Below are 23,140 nucleotides of genomic sequence, written 5' to 3'. Positions count from 1 at the left end.
CTCCCGGCCCCTGAGTTCACTTGCTCACCTTCTGTATAGGCATCGAAGATATAAAAATGGGAAACCATGGTGCCCTCCTCTGATGGGGACCTGGCAGGGAGACATAAAGAGCTCATTTGGTAGAATATAATAAAGACGACAGTAGAAGTCCACAGAGAATAGTCAGGTGTGCATAAGAGGGGGCCTTAGCCTGTTGGGGTGGGAGCAGGAGGGACCCAGGGCAGTGAGGGGATGGAGCTGCCACTTGGGGCTCAGCCCACCTCTGGGCTCAACCCACGTCTCCAGAAGAGCACCAGGGCCGTGGGAGGCAGGTACTTGAGTGCAAGGGAAGGGGGTGGTGAAGAGAAACACCAGGGCCAGTCCAGGGGTATCCACGTGACAGCGGAGGACAGAGCAGGGAGAGCCTGTTAATTCACCCTGCAAAATTTATGCAGTACCTACCGTTTTCCAAGCACTGTTTTAAGAACTGTGGACAGGGCTGTGAGTCCAGCATAGAGAGGCTGGAGAAAGAGGCCTGCTTCAGTCCTGTGGGGTGGGGGTGTACAGAGATGGGTCTGGGACACACAGGGCTGCTCTGCTGGAAAGACATGGCAGGGTGGAGGCAACAGCCAAGCTTGAGGCTTCAGTCTTTATCCTACACCTGAGCCGTCTGGTGAGAACACCCCATCTGTCCTCACTGTGACGAGGCAGGGCCAAACTGAACCCAGCATGGAGTCGTGAACCGCAGGAGAGACCACCAGGGTCTCACCCCAGACATGCCCGTCTCCAGGGCCTGAGCTCTGTCCACTGCTCTCAGGCTGAAGGGCCCGAGCGGGGATGCGGAATGGCCTGGGCTCTATGCCAAGGAGGCTTCTAGCCTGAGCCCACTGGTGCCCGAGGACCAGAATCCTGCCCCGGTTTTCCCAGGCCCTGTGCTTGGCTCGCACTGAGCCCCAGGGACCTGAGGCCGCAGATCTGCAAGCTTCCCAACCATAGGCATCCATTAGGAGCCATCAGGGATGATGTATCTTATTGGGTAAAGCGACCCTTGTATTATGACAGCTCCTTGGCAGCCCTGCTGCGTTTCAGGGAGAATTAGAAATGCTTTTCTTCCTTAATGCTCCTCTCCTGCTGCTCCTAATCCAATCGACATTGCGGTCTGCAGGAACACGCCTTGGCCCCCTTTTGCCAGAAACTGAATTTACATGGAAAGCAGCTGCTGGGGCAAGGAGCTGAGAGCCTGTCGGGAGGCTGGGCGTGCCATCCCCCAGCCTGGGTGCCAGCTCTCTGGCCTGGGAGGGTGGGAAAAGCCTGCGGGCTGACTCTCAGCTGCTGTGCAAAGTGGGACCAGGCTCTTGCCCTCTCTGGGCCAGTTTTGTCCCAGGTGAAATGAAGAGTCTGGACAAGTTAATTTTCAGGGCTCTGATAGTCAGGCTTTGGGATTTCCCTGGGAGGGTGCAGACCTGCCTCACTGCCCCAGGTCCCAAGGGCCTCAACCAGCCACACCCTGTCCCCATCTGGCCTCTCTGGGGAGGTGAAGAATTTTGGGGTACAGAGCTCAAGCCTGCCTTTAGGACAGTTGAGAGCTGGCCAAAATATTTACCGGCCCAGGCTGCTCTCAGCCAGCGACTTCAGTCCGTATGTGGATCCAGTGTGCCGACTGTCATGTGACCATGTGGGGCTCAGCCAGCCCTTCACAACAGTACCTTCAACAAGCTCGTTCATAGATGTCATCTCCTTACTCCACACAGCAGCAGGGGGCAGGTGGGGGTGGGAGGCAGTTGTCATTGCTTGTTACAGGCAGGGGACAGCCAAAGAGGTTAAGTTACTTGTCCAGTGTCACACAGGGAGTCAGAAGAGATGGGTTAGGATTTGAACCCGGGTCTTCTGTCTCTAGCCCTAGACTGTTTCCACTGTGCCTCGTGTTAGGAAGAAAGAAAGATGCGGGGACGGGGGGAAGGAAGGAAAGGCACTTCCGCTGTGCCCGCTGTATGCCACACACGAGTTCACTGTGGCAGCCACGAGAATGGGCCACACAGTGGCTGCTTGGGGGAGGGCCCAGTTGCATCCTTGGACACCCGTCTGGGCCTATAAGTGAGGCTGTGCCTCTGGCAGGCTGCTCCCAGCTAGGAACTGAGTGTGGCAGGCCCTGCAGGGATACTGAGGCAAAACCTCTGCCTGGGAGACACAGGACCCCTGACTTCCAACACACGGCTGCTCCCTGAGGACTCAGTCTAGGATGCTTCCACCAACCTCCTTCCCTCCCTCCTTTACTCTGGGTCAGACTTGTAGCTCAGCCCACAGCTCTCCCAGCCTGCCCAGCTCTCTGGTTTTCTCTCAGGCAAAAATCTTGGCCTGTTCACTCTTGTCTTAGCATCTGCTTCTCAGCCCTGAACTAACCCAACATGTATAATTAGCTCCATTTCACAGACGGGGAAGCCGAGGAGCAGTGAGGTGAAGGGTCTTCCTCTGGAGCCCTTCCTGTCCGGTCCCCTAAGCCCAGTGTTGCTGGTGGTGGGTGGTCTCACACTGACACCCTCTCTCCCTTTGCTTGCTCCTCAGCTACACACGGGCCCTGACATCGAGGCCGACGTCCTGACTGAGTGTTTGGCCCTGCAGCAGCTCCATGGGTCCACACAGCTGGCTGCCAACGACAGGAAGGGGGGCCGCCCCCTGGGCCAGGAGCTGCTCCCAGGTAGGTGTGCAGGGAGACAGAGCCGGCAGCACAGCCCTGCAGGAAGATGGTGAGGCTCTGTGGGCTCCCAGGGGCCACGCAGGCACCCACTCCCCTGACATACGTTCCTTCACCCTCTCCTGTGGCTCTCTTGCCCACAGGAGGAAGTCCAGGCTCCTTTCAGCCTGGCCTTCGAGACCTCACAAGGCCAGGCCCACCCCAACCTTGGCATGTCAAACACGGTTCCTGAGCACCTCATGCTCCCTCTTGTCTCCAAGCCGCTGTGTTCACGCGGCCGGCCTCCTCCCCCAGCCCTTCACTGAGGCCGCTCCTGCACTTCCTTCAGGCCCCACATCAGGGTTCAGGCCCAGGCCTCAAGCCAAAGTCCCATGTGTCCCACCAGGGCTCCACATCACCACAGCAGGCTTCGGAAGAGAAAACTGAGCCTCAGAGAAGATGGACCACGTGGCCATCATCCCTTCCAGCTTCTTAAACGCTGCAGCCCAGACATGGAGCCCCTCGACCCCTGGGACCCTGCAGGTCCATCCAGCCGGACACTCAGAGCCTCTGGTCCAGCTGAGGTGGCCTGCCTGTCCTCCCTAGGCCCCAGCAGGAAATCCCTGCTGCGTGGCTGGTGGCATGGCTGGCGGCATGGCCTGATGGGAGATTCCCACTGACAGGATTGGTGCTGTGCCCCCCGCGCCCCCCACAGAAACTGCAGGATCAGAGAGGAAAGCTCTTCCCACCCTCTGGGATTTCTTGAATTACTCTAACCATCTTAAACATTCTTTATTTTCTCATTTTTAATGCTTTCCCCTCAGTGTGGAAGTAGCAGCAGATTTAAAACTCTGTCAGAGCCCTTACCAGACAGCCTCAGGAAGAGAAGGTCTTTACGCTTCCTCTGGGCTGCCCTTCACAGGGATCTGTGCTCACAAAGGTCTCTAAAGACACCCCAGGAGAATGGAGCAGGGATCGTACCCTCTTCCACGGGCTTCTTCTCACAAGGTCAGAATTGGTAAAATAGCAGACGAGAAGAGACACAGGGATAAGGGATGTGTTAAGGATTCTGAGGCCCCAGCAGGAAGGAGGGCCGTGACTGATCAGCAGTGGCTGGCCTGGGGCAGAGGTCCCTTCAGCCCCTTCATTTTTACTCTGGGGAGACTCAGGATTGGGCAGGAGGGGGACTGACCCAAGGTCACATGGAAAAGTCAGCAGCTGGTCCAGGCTGGACGTCTTTTCTCAAGGATACCGGGCCAGGGCCTCTCCCAGGGAAAAGGGCCAGACTTGGAATAGCCATGTCTTGAGGACCTGCTCGGGCTGGTCACTAAACGGACACCCTCTCCTTCGGTCCCCATGAGCCCATGCTGCAGAGAAGCAGAGTCACTGAGGCAGCAGCATGGGAGGACCGTCCGGGTAACCCCACGCCTGCTCTGACAGCGAGCAAGTGGCATCTTCCCTGCCTCGAGCCTCACTTTCTCCCCCAGACCTGCTGTGACAACAAATGTGATTGCAACATGATCACGTCTATAAACGCAGAGTGGCAGATAATTTTATCACAAGTATTGCTGTTGTCGCCCATGGTGAGTGAGAAGAGGAACTGTGTTCTCCCCCATCTCATGATAACGCATGGCCCCACCGTTTACCGAATCCATGCCAGGAGCCACTCTGGGGGCTGTACATGCCCATACTAGCAAAACCCTCATGTGCGCCTCAAAAAGTGCATGCTACTCTGCTCTTTTTTTTCCAGATGAGGGAACAGGGTCCTGCAGAGGTTAGGGTTTAGTCCTCCAGAAGTTAAGGTTAAGTCCTCCAGAGGTTATGCTGAGGATCCTTAGCCAGTTAATGGCAGAGATCAGACTTGAACCTGGGCTGTCTGTCCAGCCACAGGCCTTGTCCATTATCAGATAGTCTGAGGCCTCCCGGCCCCCGATGCTCTCCTCACCATACTGGCACCTGCTGGGTACCAGGCCCTGAGCTGGTCCCTGTCTGCAGGCTGCTTCCAGCCCCGTGGGGAGACAAGGACCAGCCAGGCAGGCGCAGAACTTCTGGATCTCTCTGCACATCAGCCACTAGCTTCTGCAGGCCACACAGCAAAGGCTTGGGGTGCAGTTGGGAAGATGGTAGGGCCAGAGGTCAAGCACTCAAAGCTGATGATGGAGGATGGTGATTTATAGGCTCAAATGGTGCATTTTGGGGAGAGGCCAGCAGGCTCCATGGCATCCCCTTTCTGCCAGCCCTTGTGATGCTGTGCCACCATCATTGCCATTGCTGTCTGCCTACATGCTCAGCATGCCTACCCCACTCTCTGCACATGGCTGGACCGGGGAAGGTGGGCAAAGGCAAGGGGAAACGGGGCAGATTCAAGGAGTGTTAGGACAGAGAGGAGTCCAGAACAGAGTGGGGAGAGAAGGGGAGGAGCTTGCAAGGGGGACATTAAATGTTCGTTGTCTGATGATAGTAAACTCCCAAGAGCTTGTCTCTCATCTGGAAGGCCCAGCTCTCTTCAGAGAAAACCCTCCGGAGCTTATCTGGCAGGCTCCTTTAGCAGACCCAGCATAATGTGATGGGCAGCGAGGATATGAAAAGCACGAGTTCAGCACGGCTGAGGGAGAGAGAGCAGGATTTATCGGGATTCTAGACCTTCCTAGCTGTCAGGCTTCCAAATTGGTTCAAGATGGCAGGTGAGATGCTCAGGGGAGTGGTGAGCGGAGCAAGCCAGGAGCAGTGCCGAGCCAGGCTCTATCCCCAGAAATCCCCTCCGGTGCCTTCCTGACAGCTGGGGAGGGACGTGTGGTAGATGGATGGTGGGGCTGCCCTTGGGACCAGAGGTCCCCACGATGGGAAGGGATAAGGCCTGGAGCTGAGAGGCAGAGGGCCCCCCAAGAGCCCATTCAGAGCCCTGGGGTCTCACAGCCAGCCCACAGTGAAGCCTGGCCCACAGGCCCTTACGTGGACATCTTGGACATAGCCTGAGCTAGAACCCCAGGCCAGTTCTTTGGCCTGGCTTTAAGCAGGCTTTCTTTGGTATCAGTTGGAGGCCTGATTGGCTGCAGTTCAGGGAGGGAGCCTCCCCTGGTCTGTTCAGTTCCTGGTGGTAGCTTCCTGAGCTGCAGGTCTGGGAGTAAGGGGCCAACCTGGGATGGGCTAGCCTTGGAACCCCCCAGCCACTGGAGAATGTAAAAGTTCCTTCTTGACTCCATCCACGAAAAGAGTGTGCTGTGTGCTCGGATGGTCTTCATGGTAAAGAGCATTGGGTCTGGACCCACAATGACGGGGGTGCTGTTCAAACTGCAGCAGCTGACCCAGGCGAGCTCGGACTAATCAGTGTGAACCCTGCATCAGAGCTCTGGGTGTGGCCGCGAGCCTGTGGAGTTATCCCGGGCCATCAATATAATGACTTAATTTCTAGGAAAATGATGTCAGTGTCATAAAAGTCAAATAAATGTGGCCAGATTTTAAAAGGGGAACAAAATTGGTCCTATTTTCTTCAGATAAAATAGAGGGAAAATTTGCCACCTCTGCTGGGTCCCTCTCAGGCTCAAGTCCCACAGTTGGGGTCCTTCTCCCTTCTAATTGGGGTTCCTTGGTGAAGGCATTTGGGAAGCACTAGCCTCAGTAACTACTCCCAGACCCTCCATTAGACCCCTGTAGCAACAACTATGACCTAATGTCCTCCATTGATTCATTCCCTACCTGTCTTAACAAGAGTAAGACCCTTGGGAGTAACAGGTGATAGAAGGTGGTACCACCTTGCAGGCATCTTTTAGAGGTTTAGAATCGTAGATGAGAGCATGGCTGCCACCTCTCCTCTGTCAGAACCCTTGTGTTGTGTACAGCCTGTACAACCGTCTGTGGCGTCCCTTCTCATAGGTCTCCTAGGTCAGCCTGACATCCAGCGAGCACAATCTTACCCTGTCTTTAGGACCCCTCATGGTGGACATCCAGTCTGTGCTTGCATGTCTCTGGAGACAGGGAATTCATTTCCTCCAAAGGCAGCCCCTTACTCTACATCAGGTCTGCCTATGAGAAGTATGGCCAAGCCCTGAGTCTCTCTCAGGCTTCTCTCCATTCCAGGATCCCTGTCTGCTTCCAGGGCTACACAGAACAGCTCCGGAGACTTGAGGCAGCACATTCCATACAACCCACCACCCTAAAAAAATGCAAGCATGTGTGTGACACACACACACACACACACACACAGCCTGGCCTGCTGATGCCTCTGACAGCCCCTTCTCAGTCCTCCGCTGCTTTCAGGACAGCCTCAGCCCCATAGACAGCCCTGTAGCCGGGGCACGAACAGTGGAGCAGGGCCATCCCCTCCTTGTTTGGGCCCCCGACCTCCTGGTAATACGACCGTGCTGGTTTCGCTTCGTGTCTGTCTCTTTCTGACAGCAGACACACAGCTCCTGGGTGGTTCACAGCCATCTCTAGGGAGCGGCCGAAGCCCAGTGGTAATTGTTTGCTTCCCTGCAGGCATGTATCCTGGCTCTGTCACCCCTCATAATGGGCTCTCATCGGGCATCCTGCCCCCCATGCACGAGGTCCCTTCCAGGCACCACCCACTGGATGCCAGCACCAGTTCCCACCAGCATCTGTCCCCTCTCCCCACGGCTGAGAGCACCAGGGACGGGTACGTACAGCAAGCCGGTCCTCCGGGACCACAAGCAGACACCTGCACAGGGGCAGGTGAGGGGAGGCGTCCTGCGCACTCTGTGGTTATCACTGATAATGCAAACTGTCAGCATTTATGCGGCGCTTACTGTGTACCATATCCTGGACGGACACCTGTGCACAGTCTCATTGGCGCCTCGAGGCCACACACCAGGCAGAGGGTGTTGGCACATGAACTTCCTGACACCTCACCGCGTGTGCTCCTCCTCTCCCCCCACCCCCGTAAGGGCGACTGCTGAAGACACCGTGCCCTGCCCTGCACCCTGGACTGCCTGACTGGGCCGCCTCGGGAGCCTGACTCCGGCTTCTCTTTGGCTCATGCCACGTTTGGCGAGCAGGCTGCCTGCTGCCCACTCCAGAGGGGCTGTCTGGCTCTCACCACCATTCTGGCCACAGCAGCTGTGGTCACTGCCCTGCCCCGCCCGCAGGGTTTGTCCAGGGGCCCGTCATGCAGGATCACTGCAAGGAAGAGCGAGCGGTCTCTTTCTGTATTCAATGTGGTTCCCATTGTGGCCACTTAATTGGCTGGAAATGGTAAATGTGCTAATTGCTGGCCCCTGGTGCTGCCAAATCTGTTTTCCTTGCAAATGTGCGGAGGGAGTTCACACAGCCCTACAGCCTGCCCTCCCTGCCACTTTCACTTATCACTAGCAGGACTTGATCAAACTTGACCCCCAAGGCCTGGCCTCGGTACCTTCCTTCTCTGCCCTTGCTCCCCAAGGCCACAGCCTTGGCCTTGGCATTGGCCGGCCTGTGCCTGGGGCCAGCCTGGCTTCATCACCAAATTTGCTGTCCAGAGCTCTGAACTAGGCTCCTCGCCACTCACTTATCCAGTCAGTCAGCGTCCAGTTACTGAGCCCCTGAGGGGGGCCGGCCCTGGACCCCATGTTCGAGCGACTGATGACCCCAGCCCTGGAGAAGCTCACCATCAGGAAGGGACATAGACCCGCAGGGATTGACCACGTAAGACAAGGGCTCTGAGGGAAGAAGCAGAAGGGGCTGTGGAAGCCTGGAGGAGAGCCCAGTGCGGTGGAGGACAATGCAGGGAAGGCTTCCTGGAGGTGGTGCTAGACCAGGCCTCCACAGTTAAGTAGCAGTTGACCGAGAGGAGAGATTGGGAGGAAGGGGCAGTGGGAGTACAGACACGGTGAAGCCTTGAAGCCTTGCTGTGTTCTGGAAAACATGCACCTTTGTGTAGGGTGACAAGCTCAGGAGGGAGGTCGCCAGGGCCAGATCACACGGCCTGTGGTGGGGCTATATCCAAAGGGAGCTGGGCAGGGATGTGGTCAGTTTGGGGAGGACAGCGTGACCCGCAGTATAGGACTGGTTTCCAGAGGCAGCACTGAATGTGGGAGGGTGGAGGCCTGAGCCAGGGCTGCTGGGTGGAGAGGAGGAACACCAGGAGGCATCAGAGAATCAGCGGGCCTCGAGGAAATGCAGCTGGGTGGGGAGAGGAGGAGGCACCCGGGATGTGCCCTTGGGGAGGCAGAAGTGCCATTCATGGACCAGGGAAGACTTGGGGGAGGGGGGGGTGCATGCGTGGAGAGCCACAAAGAGGCAGCCTGAGGGGGAGCCAAAGGGGACCCAGAGAACCAGGCCTCCCTGAGCCTCAGTTTCCTCCTCTATAAAATGGGTATTAAAATCTCCTTTAGGAAGATGGTGAGGAGCAGCCACAGCAGACACAACACCTGCTGGTTTTGTACGTGGCATCACGGACACGGACACCTTTACCCCCCCCACCCACCCACCCACTAGCTCAGGCCACCTGCTCACCCACACGCCAGCCCCAAAAATGTCTCCAACCAAACTAAAATAAACCACACAGGCCTCTCCCTGCTCAGGCCCTCTGCTCTGCCTCATTCATCACCTGCCTGCCACCTGCGTGTAAGTGCCCGTCAGGGATTCCTGCAGCGAGTGGCAGAGTGATGACAAGACCAGGACAGCCCAGCCCACCATCCAAGTGCCGGTTCCTGCTCGAGTCATCCCAATGGGCCAGGCACCCAGGCTCCCTCGCTGGGCTGTGGGAGAGGAGGGCCCTCGAGCCTGACAGCAGGCCCAGGCCCAGCTTGAATGGGTTTCTTTTTTCAGCCCCTGAGAAGAGCGGCAAGGCAGAGGGAAAAGGCCTTCAGCCTCCCCTTCCTGCCAAAGTCAACAGGGAAGGCCACTCGCGGCTCCCTGGTGGTTTGCTGGGACGTTTAAAGAGTTTGACAGAATTATCTGATTCACTCAAAAATATGCTAAGAGGGCCTGACTTCATGACCAAATTTATTTACCCTGGCTCAGGGAAGACGCCGAAAGGGCGGTTTTTCCCCCTCAGCCCCATACGAGGTATGAAGCCCTCAGTCTGCCAAGCCAGTGAGGTTTTATATTAATTTTTATAGGTTCCAATTGAAGCAAAAATATTTGATTTAGGAATCATTTGCATGACTCAGAAGAGGAGCTCCAGATGATCTTTTTTCCTTTTAAAGAGTTCAGGTAGAGCAGCGTAACCTCAGCCTTCATGTCGGCTGCAGAGAGAGTCGTGTTCTGTTTAATTTCACTGGCTGTGAAGGTGGCAAATGTGAATTTATGGCAGGTTTGAGACAGGGAAAACAAACTTTGAGAATGCATTTTTTTTTTCCTCCTTCAGATCTGGTTCTCCTTAATCCTGCAGCGCTGTTAATCTCTGGGTTTTGTAGCTGAGCGGTTAAAAAACCCGTTGGTTAGTGTTTATCAGCTGTTTGTGGTGTTCCCGGCCCAGGGCTGAGCACAGTGCCCCTGAGAGGCAAAGCCCAGCCTTCCCACAGGAGCTCCCAGGGCAGGGGACCGTCGGGAAGTCAGGGAAGGGCTGCCGTAGGTGTAAGCTTGGGCCGGGCGTGAGGCAGGTGGTCACCACGCAGCGGGCCTGAAGGGGGGTAGGTCCCCTACAAGCCACCCCGCAGCCTCCCTGCGGGCCACACCTCAGCCCAGTCTCAGCTGTGAGGACACATGGCTTATGCACAGCCCGCCACGGCATATAGACCGCAGGGTAGACTCTCTCCCACTTGACGGCTCTGTGAGAAGAGCCTAAAAACAGTCATGAGGATGATAAGAAGGTCATGGGGCCTTGATGAGGATTTAGTTTGTCAGCTTGATGCTGAGGAGGTACCTGCAGTGTGTGAGATGGGGGACCGGGAACCAGGAGCCCCCACAGAGGCTCCCCGTGTCACCTTCAGCACACTCACAGTGGTGGGGTTCCAGACATCGAATGACAGCAGTGAGCAGAGGGTGCCCAGGCTGAAGGGAGCAGGTGGGGGGGACCCAGCAGGGCTACAGACCTGGGGCCCACTGGCCTCTCCTTAAATCTTTCTCCATTTCAGGATAGCCTTGCTTCCCTCAGAGAAAGGTGCTGATCTGTCCCCCTAACACGTCATGTTTAGAGGGTAAGCAGAGGTAGTGTTTCTGGCCTATAACGGTCACCTTAGCTGAGACATTGGATTTGTAGTATATTTTAAGGTGGATGGTCCAACAGATCCACAAGGCAAATCAGAGAGTGGACACTCTGAGCTCCCCTTGCCTCTTCCGCAATGCACGTAAGGGCTTTACAGGCTGGTCCCCAGAGCCCCCAAGTCCATCTGGCCCCAGGGCCAGGTCGGTTCCTGTGAGCAGAGGCAGCGGGAGCAGCATGAGGAAAGACCCCACGCTGTATGGACATGCCATCCAGTTAGATAACCTGCCTGGGCTCTGCTGCGGTCAGGGTGACAAAACAGCTCTCAGCTACCATGACCTTATTCCAGAGCGTGAACTTCCAGAGAGCACAGGCTCAGGCCTGCCTTACCTCAGGCTCTGTATGAATAGAGGTGGTGAGCCCCCCATCACAGGAGGTATGTGAGTGCAAGGATGGAGACAGAAGGTCCCTGAAAGCTCACTGTGTGGGGGAAGAAAGCCCAACTTAGACATCAGAACTATCTGCTTGTTTTCTTTCCCTGTGTCTTTATAATAATGATGCTGGTTCATGGAGTGGCTCAGAATACATGTAACATCATATTGGGTGCTATGTCCACTTTAACTTACTTAATTTTACCCTCATCCTAACCCGTGAGGTCAGTGTGGCCAGGACTAACCTGGTGAGCCACGTCTCTGAACCTTGCTGTTTTGATGTGTGAGGCAGACACAAGAACTTCTCTTCCAGGGGCTGAGGTGAAGCGGGGACTCAGTGGGTGGTGACTCTTAGTGCCATGGGGCTGTCAGGGCACCTCTTCTGGGGCTTGTCCTCCTGGTGGCCAGAGCGCAAGTGCAGAGTGAGAGCAGCGTGGTCCCGCGGGGGTGGCTGGTACTTCCCGCAGCTCATGAGAATCCCAGTGTCCCAGCTGGACACACAGCAACCCTGGGAGTGGCTCAGAGACATTAAGCATCTTGCTGAAGTCACAGCCAGTGAGAGCAGATGGGGTTTTAAAACAGTTCTGTCAACTTCAAAGGTCGTTCTGATAACCAGTGTTCCTTGCTGGTTGCCAGTCTTAAATACCAGATAGAAGTTCTTCTTTACTGATCCCTTTGGACTTTCAAGCTTAGATGACTTTCAAATTTAATTCCAGTTTGAACATAATCTAGAGTAAAAGCTTCCTCTTCTAACTGTGGTGTCTTAAGTAAGAGCAGATCAGGTAGTGAGCTCCTCATGGCTGGAGGGAAGCAAGCAGCAGCAGCCATGCCTTTGGCCCCCTGGCCCCCAGAGCCTGTCCTACTGATGACTGCTTCTGTTCTCTCCAGGTTGGGACCCGGCCTCCTCTCCCCTATGGTCAGCCCACTGAAGGGACTCGGGCCACCACCGCTGCCACCATCCTCTCAGAGCCATTCTCCAGGAGTCCAGCCCTTCCCCACACTCTCCAGCAAGCCATCCTACCCACCTTTCCAGAGCCCTCCACCCCCACCTCTGCCCAGTCCACAAGGTAAGCTCTGGCTGGGGGCCCCTCTCCATAGATACCCACTGACTTCTGCTCAGGGTGCCTGAGGGGAATGGGGCACTGATGGGGGAGACAGTGGGCATCAGAATGAGGGAGGGCGCTGAGGGTCACTGTGGGAGAAGCCAAGAGTCAAGTGACCCAATACACCTAGTCAGGGGCACTTCTTGAGGAAATTCCATTGGAGGGGTGGGGAAGAGTTATTCCATTGACAAGGCATTGAAGGGAACAGCATTGACCAGGTGGGAACAGCCTGCTGCTTGGAGGAAGGGCAGGGAGCAGGCATTTCAGGAGGTGGGGGTGGGGGGCCGACAGTCCCTTCCCTCAGAGCGCTGCGTCAGCCTACAAATGACTCCAGTCAGGGGCCACTACATGAGGCCACCTTACCCTCCCCTTCCAGCGGCCTGCAGAGCTGGGAAAGGGGCCCAGGACCACTGGCACCTTCTTCCGCTGGAGCTCTGTTCTCTCCTTCACACCCAATGTGGAGGGACAGGACTATATGGGAGATGGCACAGTGCAGCAGGGACGGCCCCTCTCGCCCCCGGGCACTCCTCCTTCGCTGACGCAGCCCCTGCTGCCTCTCTTTGCAGGGTACCAGGGCACCTTCCACTCCATCCAGAATTGCTTCCCCTACGGCGACTGCTACCGGACAGCTGAGGCAGCAGCCAGCGGGGACGGTCTGGCCGGGGAAGCCCACGGTTTCAACCCCCTGCGGCCCAATAGCTACCACGGCCTCAACGCACCTTTATCTGCCACCGGTAAGCCCCAGCTGCCTGCCTCCCTTCCCTGACTGCCTACCATGGCCCAACCCTGGGCTGGGTGCTTATGTACATTGTCCTGAAGCCCTGGGACGGCCTGAAGAGGCAGAGTCATCCCCACTTGGTGGAAGGAGACATCGAGGCTCCCAGAGGTCCCAGAACCCCACAGAATTGGGATTGGCATCCTGCCTGTCTCCAGATCAGTGTCCCTCCCACGTTGTCACAGCTGCTACGTGTCTGCGCACTGGCAGGTTTCTGAAGACAGAGAAGAATCAGGGAGCTTACAGTCCAGCTGATGTTGCCCTTTAACTATTTACTGAGCACCTACTGCATGCCAGGCACGGTTGTAGACCCTGGGGGTACAACAGGGAAAGAGACAAAGACGGATCTCTGTCGAACAGATGAAACGAGACTGGAGTGGCCACACTACTAGGAAAGGACAGAGCCTAGAGGTTGTGCTTGTACCTTGTGTGGCATCTATGTCCCCCGCTATGGAGCCCTGGGCCTTCTGCAAGGAAGGGTCCCACTGCAGTGGAGAAAGCCAGTGACGGGCCAGGGTGGATGGGCTCAGACCAGCAAGGCCGAGCCGATCAGAGCAGGGGCATCTGAGGGCTGGGGCCGACCCTCCCGGAGTTCCTCAAGTCAGCCTCCCCAAGTCAGCCTCCAGGCCCGCAGCCAGCTGGAAGCTACAAGGTGTGGGCAGGATGGGGGTCTCAGACAGATGGGGGTCTCAGCCTGAGGCCCCATGCCAGAGACCCCTTGGACAGCTCTGGGTGTGTGCAGCTGGGGGTAGAGGATTAAGGACAGAGGGACAAGAAGGCCGTAAACAAGCGCCCAGAAGCCTGTGGGTCCATCTGCACGTGGGGCCCTATGTTCCCATTCACACACATGCTCTCCCGTCTGTGTGTGTCTTCTTTCTTCACACATTTGTGGTGAGTATCCGTGGTGCCTGTGGATATCATAGGGCCCATACAAGCAGGTTCCAAGCATTACAAGCCCCCCTGCATGTTTAAGGAGCTCACAGGGCACAGGTGCTCAGGTCTACATGCATGTGCAGATGTCACACTCATGCTGATGTTCACGCACTGTGTACACGTGCTCTCCCTACCCTTTATTCCCATCTGTACACACACTGCGTTGCCCGGTTCCCATCCCAGGACTCCAATCTGTGCACACAGACTGCGTTCAAGCATGCTGTAAGTGTGTCTGGGGATGGGGGCATGTTACCTCATCCCTCATAGGCAGATGTGTACCCTCTCCGAGGGTGTGCACAGGGCGTGGGGGATGTATGTCTCTTCTTTGCACACGCGTGGGTTGGTGTGATAAGGCACTGGCCCCAATCCCAGCACTGCCGGCTCTCACCCTTCATCCTTCCCCTGCTCCATGCAGCCCGCGGTGGGGTTTCTGGGCTTAGCAACAGGAACAAAGAATGAGCACAGGCAAGAGGCAGCTTCCATGCCCCACACCAATGTAGTAGATTCTTCTGGCCTCCTTTCTCCTCTGCTATCTGGGTGGCAGCCCAGCATTTGGGGCCCATCCCAGGGCCCACAAAGCTGCCTACACCTCCCACCAAGCTGAGAATAGACATGGATTGATCCAGACTCACAGGGTGGCACTGTGGGGCCCCAGGAGTAGCTCAGATTAATCCCACTGCACAGATGGAAAGACTGAGGCCTGCCTATGTTAAGCTATAGAAATCTGTGACAGCAGCTCAGGGACCTGGCTCTTTGGGCAGGGACTGGGTAAGACCCTCCAGGTTGAGGGCCTTTGAGCAGTGACCCCACTCAGACAGCACATCCAATGGAAGAACCAGGTGTCTTGGGGCCAGATGGCTCTGGGTTCAAATCCCAGTTCCCCGACTGACCAGCAGTTGGCCTTAGGCAAGTGTCTTGGCCTCTCTGAGCCTGTCTTCTCAGCTGTAAAATGGGATAGTGACTCCTTACCTCACAGGATTGTTGAGAGACTTGAGTTAAGATTTCAAGAGCCCTCAGTAAGAACCCAGTAAGTGCTCATCTCCTTCTTTGGGTTTCTCGTGTCTGGCTAGGTGAAGGAACCTGAAAGAGTGGGGATGGCCTGGGCTGGGTTCCCTCTGCCAGGAGGGTACAAGCCCCCAAGGGCAAGAACTGTGATAGCCCTCCCTCTCTTCCCTGCCTATAGTCCTGTCCTATAGTCCAGCACTGGGTGACAGACTGCCCCCGAGTCAGCCTTCTGTCTGTCCAGCTGCCCCAGCCCCTCGGGGGAGTGCTAGGCCTAGAGCGTCTCCTCCCACCCACCAGCTCCCTTTTCTGGAATAGTAAAGCCTCAGAGCAGGCCCTGCGGAAGACACTATGAGAGGGACCCTGGGCAATAAGATGGGGTGAGGGGGGCTGGGAAAAGACGATGAGGCAGAGCCCCTGCATTCTCCAGCCCGGACCCTGTTCCCCATTGTACCCACAGGCTACGAGGCCCTGCCACCACAGCCATCCGAAGACATGGCATCCAGCGGCCCCGAGGACTGCAGCTTCTTCCCCAACGGGGCCTTTGACCACTGCCTGAGTCACATCCCGTCCATCTACACGGACACCTGAAGGAAGGCCCTGCCTGCGCTTGCCCCCCTCTATGGCAGACACTGCTTTGCCCACTGGCCGTCTGTCCCCACCCTCTGGGCACCCAGCCTGAGCCAGCAGGCCGCAGCTCCCCACAGACTCAGGGTGCCAGGCTGCAGCGGCTGCCAGCACTGGCCAAGAGCACCGGCCTGAGCCCAAGCTGGCGGCGTGGGGGTGCCCTTCAGGATCCGTGAGCTGCAACATTCCCTTGCCTGTGTCTTCCTTTTCTTTCCCCCACAGTTTTGAAATCACAGACCTCGTGTATATAAAATGTACAGAACTTGTTTTCCATTCCCCTTCCAGTTTTATATTTTGGGTTTTTACAAGAAAAACATTAAAAACTGGAAACAAGACGTGGGGGCCTTGTTGTGCCCGCAAGGGGGCGTCGAGGCTGAGGCGGGCAGCAGGGTGGAGGGGTGTGTAAGGGAGCCAGGGTGAGGGGCTCGGAGGCCCGGGGAAGGGGGGCCGCCTCACACAGCCCGCACGGCCTGCTGGTCCCAGGACCATGCTGCAAGGCAGGTGAGAAGACCAAGGCTAAGGCTCAAACTGGGACCCAGATCAGCTGGCCTAGACCTTTGCTCTCTGAGCTGACTTCTCAGTCACTGGAACGTGCTTTCATGCTGGCTCTGGCTTCGGGTCAGCAGGGAGGGCCTGGGGCGGCAGGACAGAGTCCAAACAGCCTCCCGAAGATGGGGGTCAGGCTACAGACAGCATCCCCCCCGGACACAGATCCCCACCCTACTCCACGCTGTCTGGGATGGGGGAAGGAAACCAGTTCTGAGGGTACCGAGGCTCACTCGGGGTTGTTGTCCTCCCCTGCCTGGCTCCCTCCCCTTCATCCAAACCTGGACAGATGGCCTGGACAGTGTCCTGCATCTCACCACGTCACCCTGAAGGTCACCTGGTTAAAAAAAAAAAAAAAAAAAAGAAGTCCTTCAGGAAAATTCCTACTTTGGCATTGCCGAAGTGAAATGAGATAAGGGAAGGTGCGGGTGTTGCGGACCTACTGTGTGCTGGGCTCTCCTCGGACAGCTCTGCAGAGGAGCGGCCTGTCCTGAGGCAGGGCAGTCAGGAGTCAAACCCAGTTCCAAGACTGAGGCAGGGAGGCAAAGCAAGGTGGAAAGATCTAGTCAATCCCTTCTTCTTTTTTTTTTTTTTTCAATGGTTTATGTATTTTAGAGAGTGCTGGGTAGGGGAGGGGCAAAGAGCGTCTTAAGCAGACTCCACACAGAGGACGGAGCCTGACGCAGGACTCAATTCCACAACCCCAAGATCACAACCTGAGCTGAAACCAATAGTCAGATGCTTAACGAACGACACCACCCAAGCGCCCCAATCCCTTCTTTATAGAGAAGGAAGCTGAGGTTCAGAGAAGCCACCCAGCCAAGTGGTGACAGGACTAAGGCTGCCACCTGTATACGTGCCCGGTCTCCCCCTGAAACCTACAGAGGCCATGCGTCCTGCTCTGTGTCCAGGCCAATGTGTGGGGACTGTGTCTGGGGCTCCCTTCCCTCTGCCTCCCAGCTGTTTCTAGCAAGTGAGGAGCCCAGCTTGGGAAGGAGGAGGGAGAGCAAGGGTCCCTGGGCAGGCTCCGTCCTCATTCAAGACCCCAATGTGCCCCCCCCATGTGCTGGTCACAGCAGTGACCCCCTGTCCTCCCTCGTCAGGCCTGGGCTGGAGGCTTGAAACTGCTCCCACTCTTAGGAAAGTCAGGGCACCGCACTGTCCCTCGTCAGTCTGCCATCCACACTGTTGTACATGGACCTTTCCTTAAACCCTCGTCACCTGCCCCAGTCAGAGGCCCATCTGTTTCCTTCCAGAGCCCGACAATGACCCCATTTTAAAGATGCAGACACTGAGGGACCTGAAACAGCCAGAGGGCGGTAGAGCAAGGGATTCAATACCCAGGGATGGGGCTCCAGAACACACACTCTCACCCACGGCACTTCCAGCCCTAAGGACTCCGGGCAACCTGGCTCCCACCTCCTGCTCCCAGAACAGGCCCCAGTCCTGGCCTCCAGTGGGGAGATTCTGACCTAATGCCACATAGCACGTGGGCATCTGGGATGAGGACACAGGGCTCCTGACTCCCAGGCACCCTCGGTCCCATGGTCCCATCCTCCACTGGTTTTATGGAACTAATTAGGTCGTGGCAAAATTCCTTTAACAGAGATGCTCCAGAATCAATACTGCATGTCATTGTAAGCACTTAATCCACTCCAGATAAGCAGAATTAAGCTGTACAATGAGGACATATTTCTATTAATAATGAAAGGGCTGCGCCGTGAGCAGGAGAACACACAAGGAGCTGGCAGTTGGATCCCATTTAGTTTCTGAGAGAGAGAGAGGGAGAGGGGGACAAAGGCAAAAAGAAACAAAAGAGAAAAGAGAAAAGACAGATGAGCGAGCTGGAGACAAAGGCCCAGCACATAGTAGGGACTCGGTCATAGCAGCTTTCATCCTGACCCTGAATTTAGATGTAACTGCCCCCTTCCCCTGCGGGGTCTCCGCTGAGCCTCCGCTCCTCCTCTTGGCACCCGGAGGCCTCCCGCCTCCCAGACGCCGGCAGGTCTCCATCCTAGTCTAGGGAGCACAGCAGCGGCTGGGCCCCTGGGGCAGGATCCGCCAAGAGACTGGACCTGATCTCCCTTCCCGGCCATGCTTTCTTCGCCCCTTATTTAGGAAACACTGAGAACCGCGGCCCCTCCTGAGCTCTGACCAAGTGCCAGGGCCTGCGGCCGGGACTGTGCTGCCGTCACAGGGCAGGGTGCTTAGTGCCCACGCCCCCAACACAGGGGTTTCGGGTCAGGTGGAAGTGGTGAGTATCTCATACGTGGAGCGGCCCTGGGGATGGACCACCCCCTGGGGCCCTCTGTGGTCTGTAGGGCAATGGAGCTGAGTCTGCCCAAGGGCCCCCAAAGCGGGACCCAGGGTACAAGCTGCCCTAGTCAGCCAGGTGATGACCTCACTGCCCTTCAGCCCAGCCACTCGGGGCAGCCCCTGCTGCCCTGCCCTTTGTCCAGTCCAGGCTGAGACTGATCTGTCCCCCACTCTGCCTCATCACTGTCTGCATCTGGGGCCCTCTGTCTTCCATCTCTTCCTGTCCCTCTGCTTTCTGTCCTCCTCTCCCTGTCCTCTGTCCCCCTGTCCCTGTCTTCTGTCTCTTCCTGTCCCTCTGGCTTTCCCTCACTGCTCCCCCTCGTCCCCGGCAGCTCCTTGCCCCTGTACTGTCCATCTCCCCATCTCTGCTGAGCCCTTTTGTCCCCATTTCTCTCCTTTCCGCTTCCTCTGCCCCTCCCCGTTCCCCCCCCCCGTCTCTTTTTCTTCTTTCTCCTGCCTTCTTTAAACTGCAAGTCTTTCTTCTGTGCCCCATTCTCCCTGCCTTGCCCCCTCCTCGATGACTCTTGCCTCGCTGCCTGTGGCTTACAGCAACATAGAGCCCTAGTGCCCGGGGGAGAGGACCCAAAAAAGGCGTCCCAGGAGAGTGCTGGTGGGAAAGGCCCTTGGTACAAGGGCTTCCGGTCACTTGACCCCTTCCTCAACCACCTGCCGGAGGTCTCTGGGGACAGTGGGTATCAGGAACTGCCCTTCTACCCTTTATGGTCAGGCCCAGGGTCCCTTGGTGGTGGGCACAGGGATTCCCCATCCCAGGATCTGCCTCGACTCCGACTCCAGAGTGTCTGTTGCTGCTGGCTTTTGGGGTCCCCATGATCCAGATCGTTAGAACTAAGAGGTCCCCTGAGGCCACCGCTCCGCCCCTTCCCCCCGGATGGAGAAACCCAGGACACATGCAGAACAGGGCACCGGGCAAGGGGAGGAGTGGGGTGTGCCATTGGGACGCGCCTCTGCCCCCTGCTGTGAAGGGAGCGGGTGAGGCTCCCCCTGGAAGCTCAGGAGGTGGGTCCTGCTCTGCCCTCCTCACGGTGGGCTGCTCGGCCCCTGCAGTACACAGCAGGTGCTCAGTACTTGTTTGTCGAATACATCTGTGGGGCATGAGAGCCAGGAGCAAGGGACCTGGGCCCCGTCTGTGCAGAGCCTCATGCAGATCAGGGCCACAACACGTATTTGTGACCTCATTTTCCGAATGAAAAGACTGAGTATGACGTGTCCACAGTTTGCAGAGCAGGAGAGTGGCCAGCAGTGGAGAACCCAGGCCTCCGGGTCCCCAGACGGCCTCTGCCCAGCCCATCCTGCCAGCCCACCTGGATGCCCACTACATCCCTTTGCCTTACTGCTCAGCCAGAACCAACGTTGTCTCCGCATGGTGAGGGTCATTAGCCCATTTTTGCAGAGTTAAGAACTGAGTCCCAGAGAGTGAGGGCAGAGCTGGCATTCCAGAGCTGGTCTGTGGCCCCAGCACTGGGCCCCAGGGCCCTACCGACTTGGGTCGTGGGGAGCGGCCCATGGAGATTTGGCGCACTCCCTTCTCCGCCAGCCCGCGGGAACCATTCGGCTTTTCCAAGTCCTGATTTATATACTCGCCTGGGCCGTCAGCCCTGCCAGGGATTTATAGGTTTCTAAGTGATCGTGTCTCTCGAGGGAAATGCAAACGGGGCGTGAACCAGGAAGGCAAGACTGCAGCCGCGGAGCCAAAACTCTTCAGTTTACTCCCAAGGGGCCCCAGGCCCATGGCGCAGCGGGCTCTGCAGAAGGTTCCTCAAGGGGCCGGGGAGGCAGCGGGCCTTCAGTAAGCCACGTGCCAGGCCTTTCCACCAGAAGACGTGCCGGATGTCTGCAGGAGGGTGGGGACTGCCTGAGCTCCCACAGGACTGGGGGAGCATGAGATGTGGGGCTGGGTTTGGTCAGAGCAAGGAACAGAGCCAGCCCGGTTTCAGGATCCTTTGGAGGAGGTGGGGGCATGAAGGGGATGGAAACAGGCTTTGCCTCAAGAGGAAAAGGTTGAAGCTGGAGAATGGGCCCATTATACTCTTCTCCAGGGCTGGTTATAATAATCTTTACACTTTTGTGGATGTTTGACATTTTCCAGAAGAAAAAAAATGGACCCAATCCCAGTGTGGCCAGGTTGGGATTTCCTTGCTTGTCTGGCAGCCTAGATGGGTACAGAAGGCAAATTCAGACTAGGGCCCTAGAGGAGGGTCTGGAGCCCAAATTCGCCTCTACTGTAGGCCTGTCTTGTCACAGCAGCGGCCATTTGGGAGGCTTTGTGTCCCCAGAGCCCAGTACAGTGCCTGGCACACAGTTGGTTCTCTAGATTAACTTGCCACTGACCAATTAGAGTGTCTGCAGAACATGGGCCAGGACAGGGAGAAGTGCCCTCACCTCACACCTGAAGCTGGCCACGGGTGCTGGAAGTGTGGCTCAGAATACAAGAGACGCGGGGGACTCTGAAGACACCCACACAGCTCTGTGCCCGGAAAGACGGAGCTGACTATCCTGGGAGACCCCCGAGCAGGCTGGGACCCCAGAGGGTGGGATGGGGGCAAATCTCAGATTCCTAAAAGGCAAAGCCCTTTAAAGCAGAATGGACTATTTTAGGATGAACTGAGCTCCCCATCCTTGGGGGTGTGCAAGCAAGAGCGGACAGGAAGCTATGAAGCAGTCCTGTTCCTGGGTCAAGAGCTGGACCGCACACCCTCCACACACTTCTCAGGCCCAACCCGAGACACAGCTGTCTCCTGCCTACCCAGGCAATGAGGGGCCTACCACCCCAGCATCATTCCTGAGACTGGACTCAGGGCAGTGTGTGTCCAGGTGATTAATAGCTCATTCACAGGGAAAGCAGGTGGCCAAGGCTTGGGTTACTGCCTAAATATTTTCTCAGAGGTTCGGGACTGGCAGACCTCACACCCGGGCAGCCCAGGACAGCGGGAAGGGGCAGCCATGATGGGGGCCTCTGTTCTCATGTTTCCCTGACTAGGAGCCTCTGTGTTGAGAAACCAAACCTTGTCTGGAGGCTGCAGGGAAAGAGTCGTGCGCCCCAGAGCTGCAGGCTGGAGCACATGAGCTTCTGTGGGCCTTTGGAGTCTGGAAGGCGGCCAGGCCACAGGTGGGACAGCATCTCGCCAACATTTCGCCTCACAGATGGGGAAACCAAGGCTCAAGAGTTCAGACTGGCCCTGAGGGTGAGGGCAGTGAGGGAAGGTTGGGATGTATGAGAGATTAAGTGCCAGGGAAGGAAAGTTTACCCACGTGCAGGATGCGTGGCTTGAAGCAGAACCATCTGCTCCCCCATTGACAACATATTGGAATCATCCAGGAATTTCCACACCTCCCCACCCGGACCCCACCTCTGAGCAGTGGAATCAGCTCTCTGAGGGAGGGCAGGGCTTCTGTGTGGGAAAGGCTTCCTAGAGGCTCTGGTGCACGCAGGGAGGGCTGGGAACTCTTGGTCCAGGGGTTCTACTAATGTCTCCCACTCCCCCTGGGCCAGGAATTGTGAGTGCTCTACACAGGGGGTCACTTAACCTTCACTCAACCCTGCAGGGCAGGGCCTATTATCATCCCCATTTTACAGATGAGAAGACTGACAACCTGAAAGGTGAAATGACTCACACACAGGCTCACACACGGGCCAGCCAGGCTTCGGGCTCTCGTCTTCCTGAGCAAAGCCCTTGCCCCCTGACAGCCTCTGCACCCCAGCACTTTGGTGTCCCCCAACTCCCACAAGGTGTTGGGATGTCAGGTTGCGACGCGTTCCTGGGATTGGGAGTCAACCCCAGTTACCATGTGGGGGATCGGGAGCTCTATTGGAACAGGAGATCTGCATTGGGGGCTGTGCCTGGGTGAGCTGGTTTTGTAAAGATTTTATATATTTATTTGACAGAGATCACAAGTAGGCAGAGAGGCAGGCAGAGAGAGAGAAGCAGGCTCCCCGCTGAGCAGAGAGCCTGATATGGGGCTTGATCCCAGGATCCTGAGACCATGACCTGAGCCGAAGGCAGAGGCTTAACCAACTGAGCCATCCAGGCGCCCCATTGAGCTGGTATTTTCACCCATGTTTGGCACTTGGCCCTCACCCAAGATTTCCTCCACATCGGTCTCCCCTCCACCGTCAGACACGGAGCAACCCGAGGGGCTCCTGGCAGGGGACTAGAGCCTGATCTCTCAGAAAGGAAGCTCAGGGACTTCTCCTGCCAGGAAGCAAAGGGGGAGGTAGAGGATAGCCCCAGGGTGAGGTCACTGAGCCCTGCATGAGGCTGTCTGCCAGGACAAGCAAGGCGCTGCACGTTGGGCTGCATCTCCAGGGAGGCTGGCTTTGTTTATTTATTTATTTATTTGTTTATTTATTTATTTATTTTTAAGATTTTATTTTTGGATTTGAGAGAGAGAGAGAACACAAGCAGGCAGAGAGGCAGGCAGAGAGAGAGGGGGAAGCAGCCTCCCTGCTGAGCAGAGAGCCTGATGCGGGGTTCGATCCCAGGACCCTGGGATCACGACCTGAGCAGAAGTCAGAGGCTTTAACCCTCTGAGCCACCCAGGCACCCTGGGAGCCTGGCTTTATTAGGTGGCGCCATGCCCAAGAGACCCGGAATGTGATGAGCACACGCTATTCTCTTCTTCTTGACGGAGAAACTGAGGCTCGGAGCTTGCGGCTCT

General features: G+C 56.8%; 1 protein-coding gene across 5 annotated transcripts in view; it reads left to right on the top strand.

Annotated features, from left to right (window-relative positions):
* The window catches only part of GLIS1 (GLIS family zinc finger 1), a 214,280-nt gene extending 198,344 nt beyond the window's left edge, over window positions 1-15,936 (top strand). For 4 of the 5 annotated variants that reach the window (XM_082688507.1, XM_082688508.1, XM_082688506.1 and 1 more), the window contains exons 7-11: window positions 2,542-2,674; window positions 7,127-7,283; window positions 12,050-12,228; window positions 12,831-12,998; window positions 15,435-15,936. In XM_082688507.1, coding sequence (XP_082544633.1) covers window positions 2,542-2,674; window positions 7,127-7,283; window positions 12,050-12,228; window positions 12,831-12,998; window positions 15,435-15,565 — 768 coding nt within the window. In that variant the 3' untranslated portion in view covers window positions 15,566-15,936. The remainder of the gene's footprint in view (window positions 1-2,541; window positions 2,675-7,126; window positions 7,284-12,049; window positions 12,229-12,830; window positions 12,999-15,434) is intronic. The other variant, XR_014299982.1, reaches the window with a different exon arrangement.
* Window positions 15,937-23,140: the final 7,204 nt, after the last annotated feature.

The sequence above is a fragment of the Mustela nivalis genome (genome assembly GCF_964662115.1).
Source record: "Mustela nivalis genome assembly, chromosome: 10".
NCBI lineage: Eukaryota > Metazoa > Chordata > Mammalia > Carnivora > Mustelidae > Mustela > Mustela nivalis.
The sequence above is the reverse complement of the archived record's forward strand: the minus strand, read 5'-3'. Positions and strand labels throughout refer to the sequence as shown.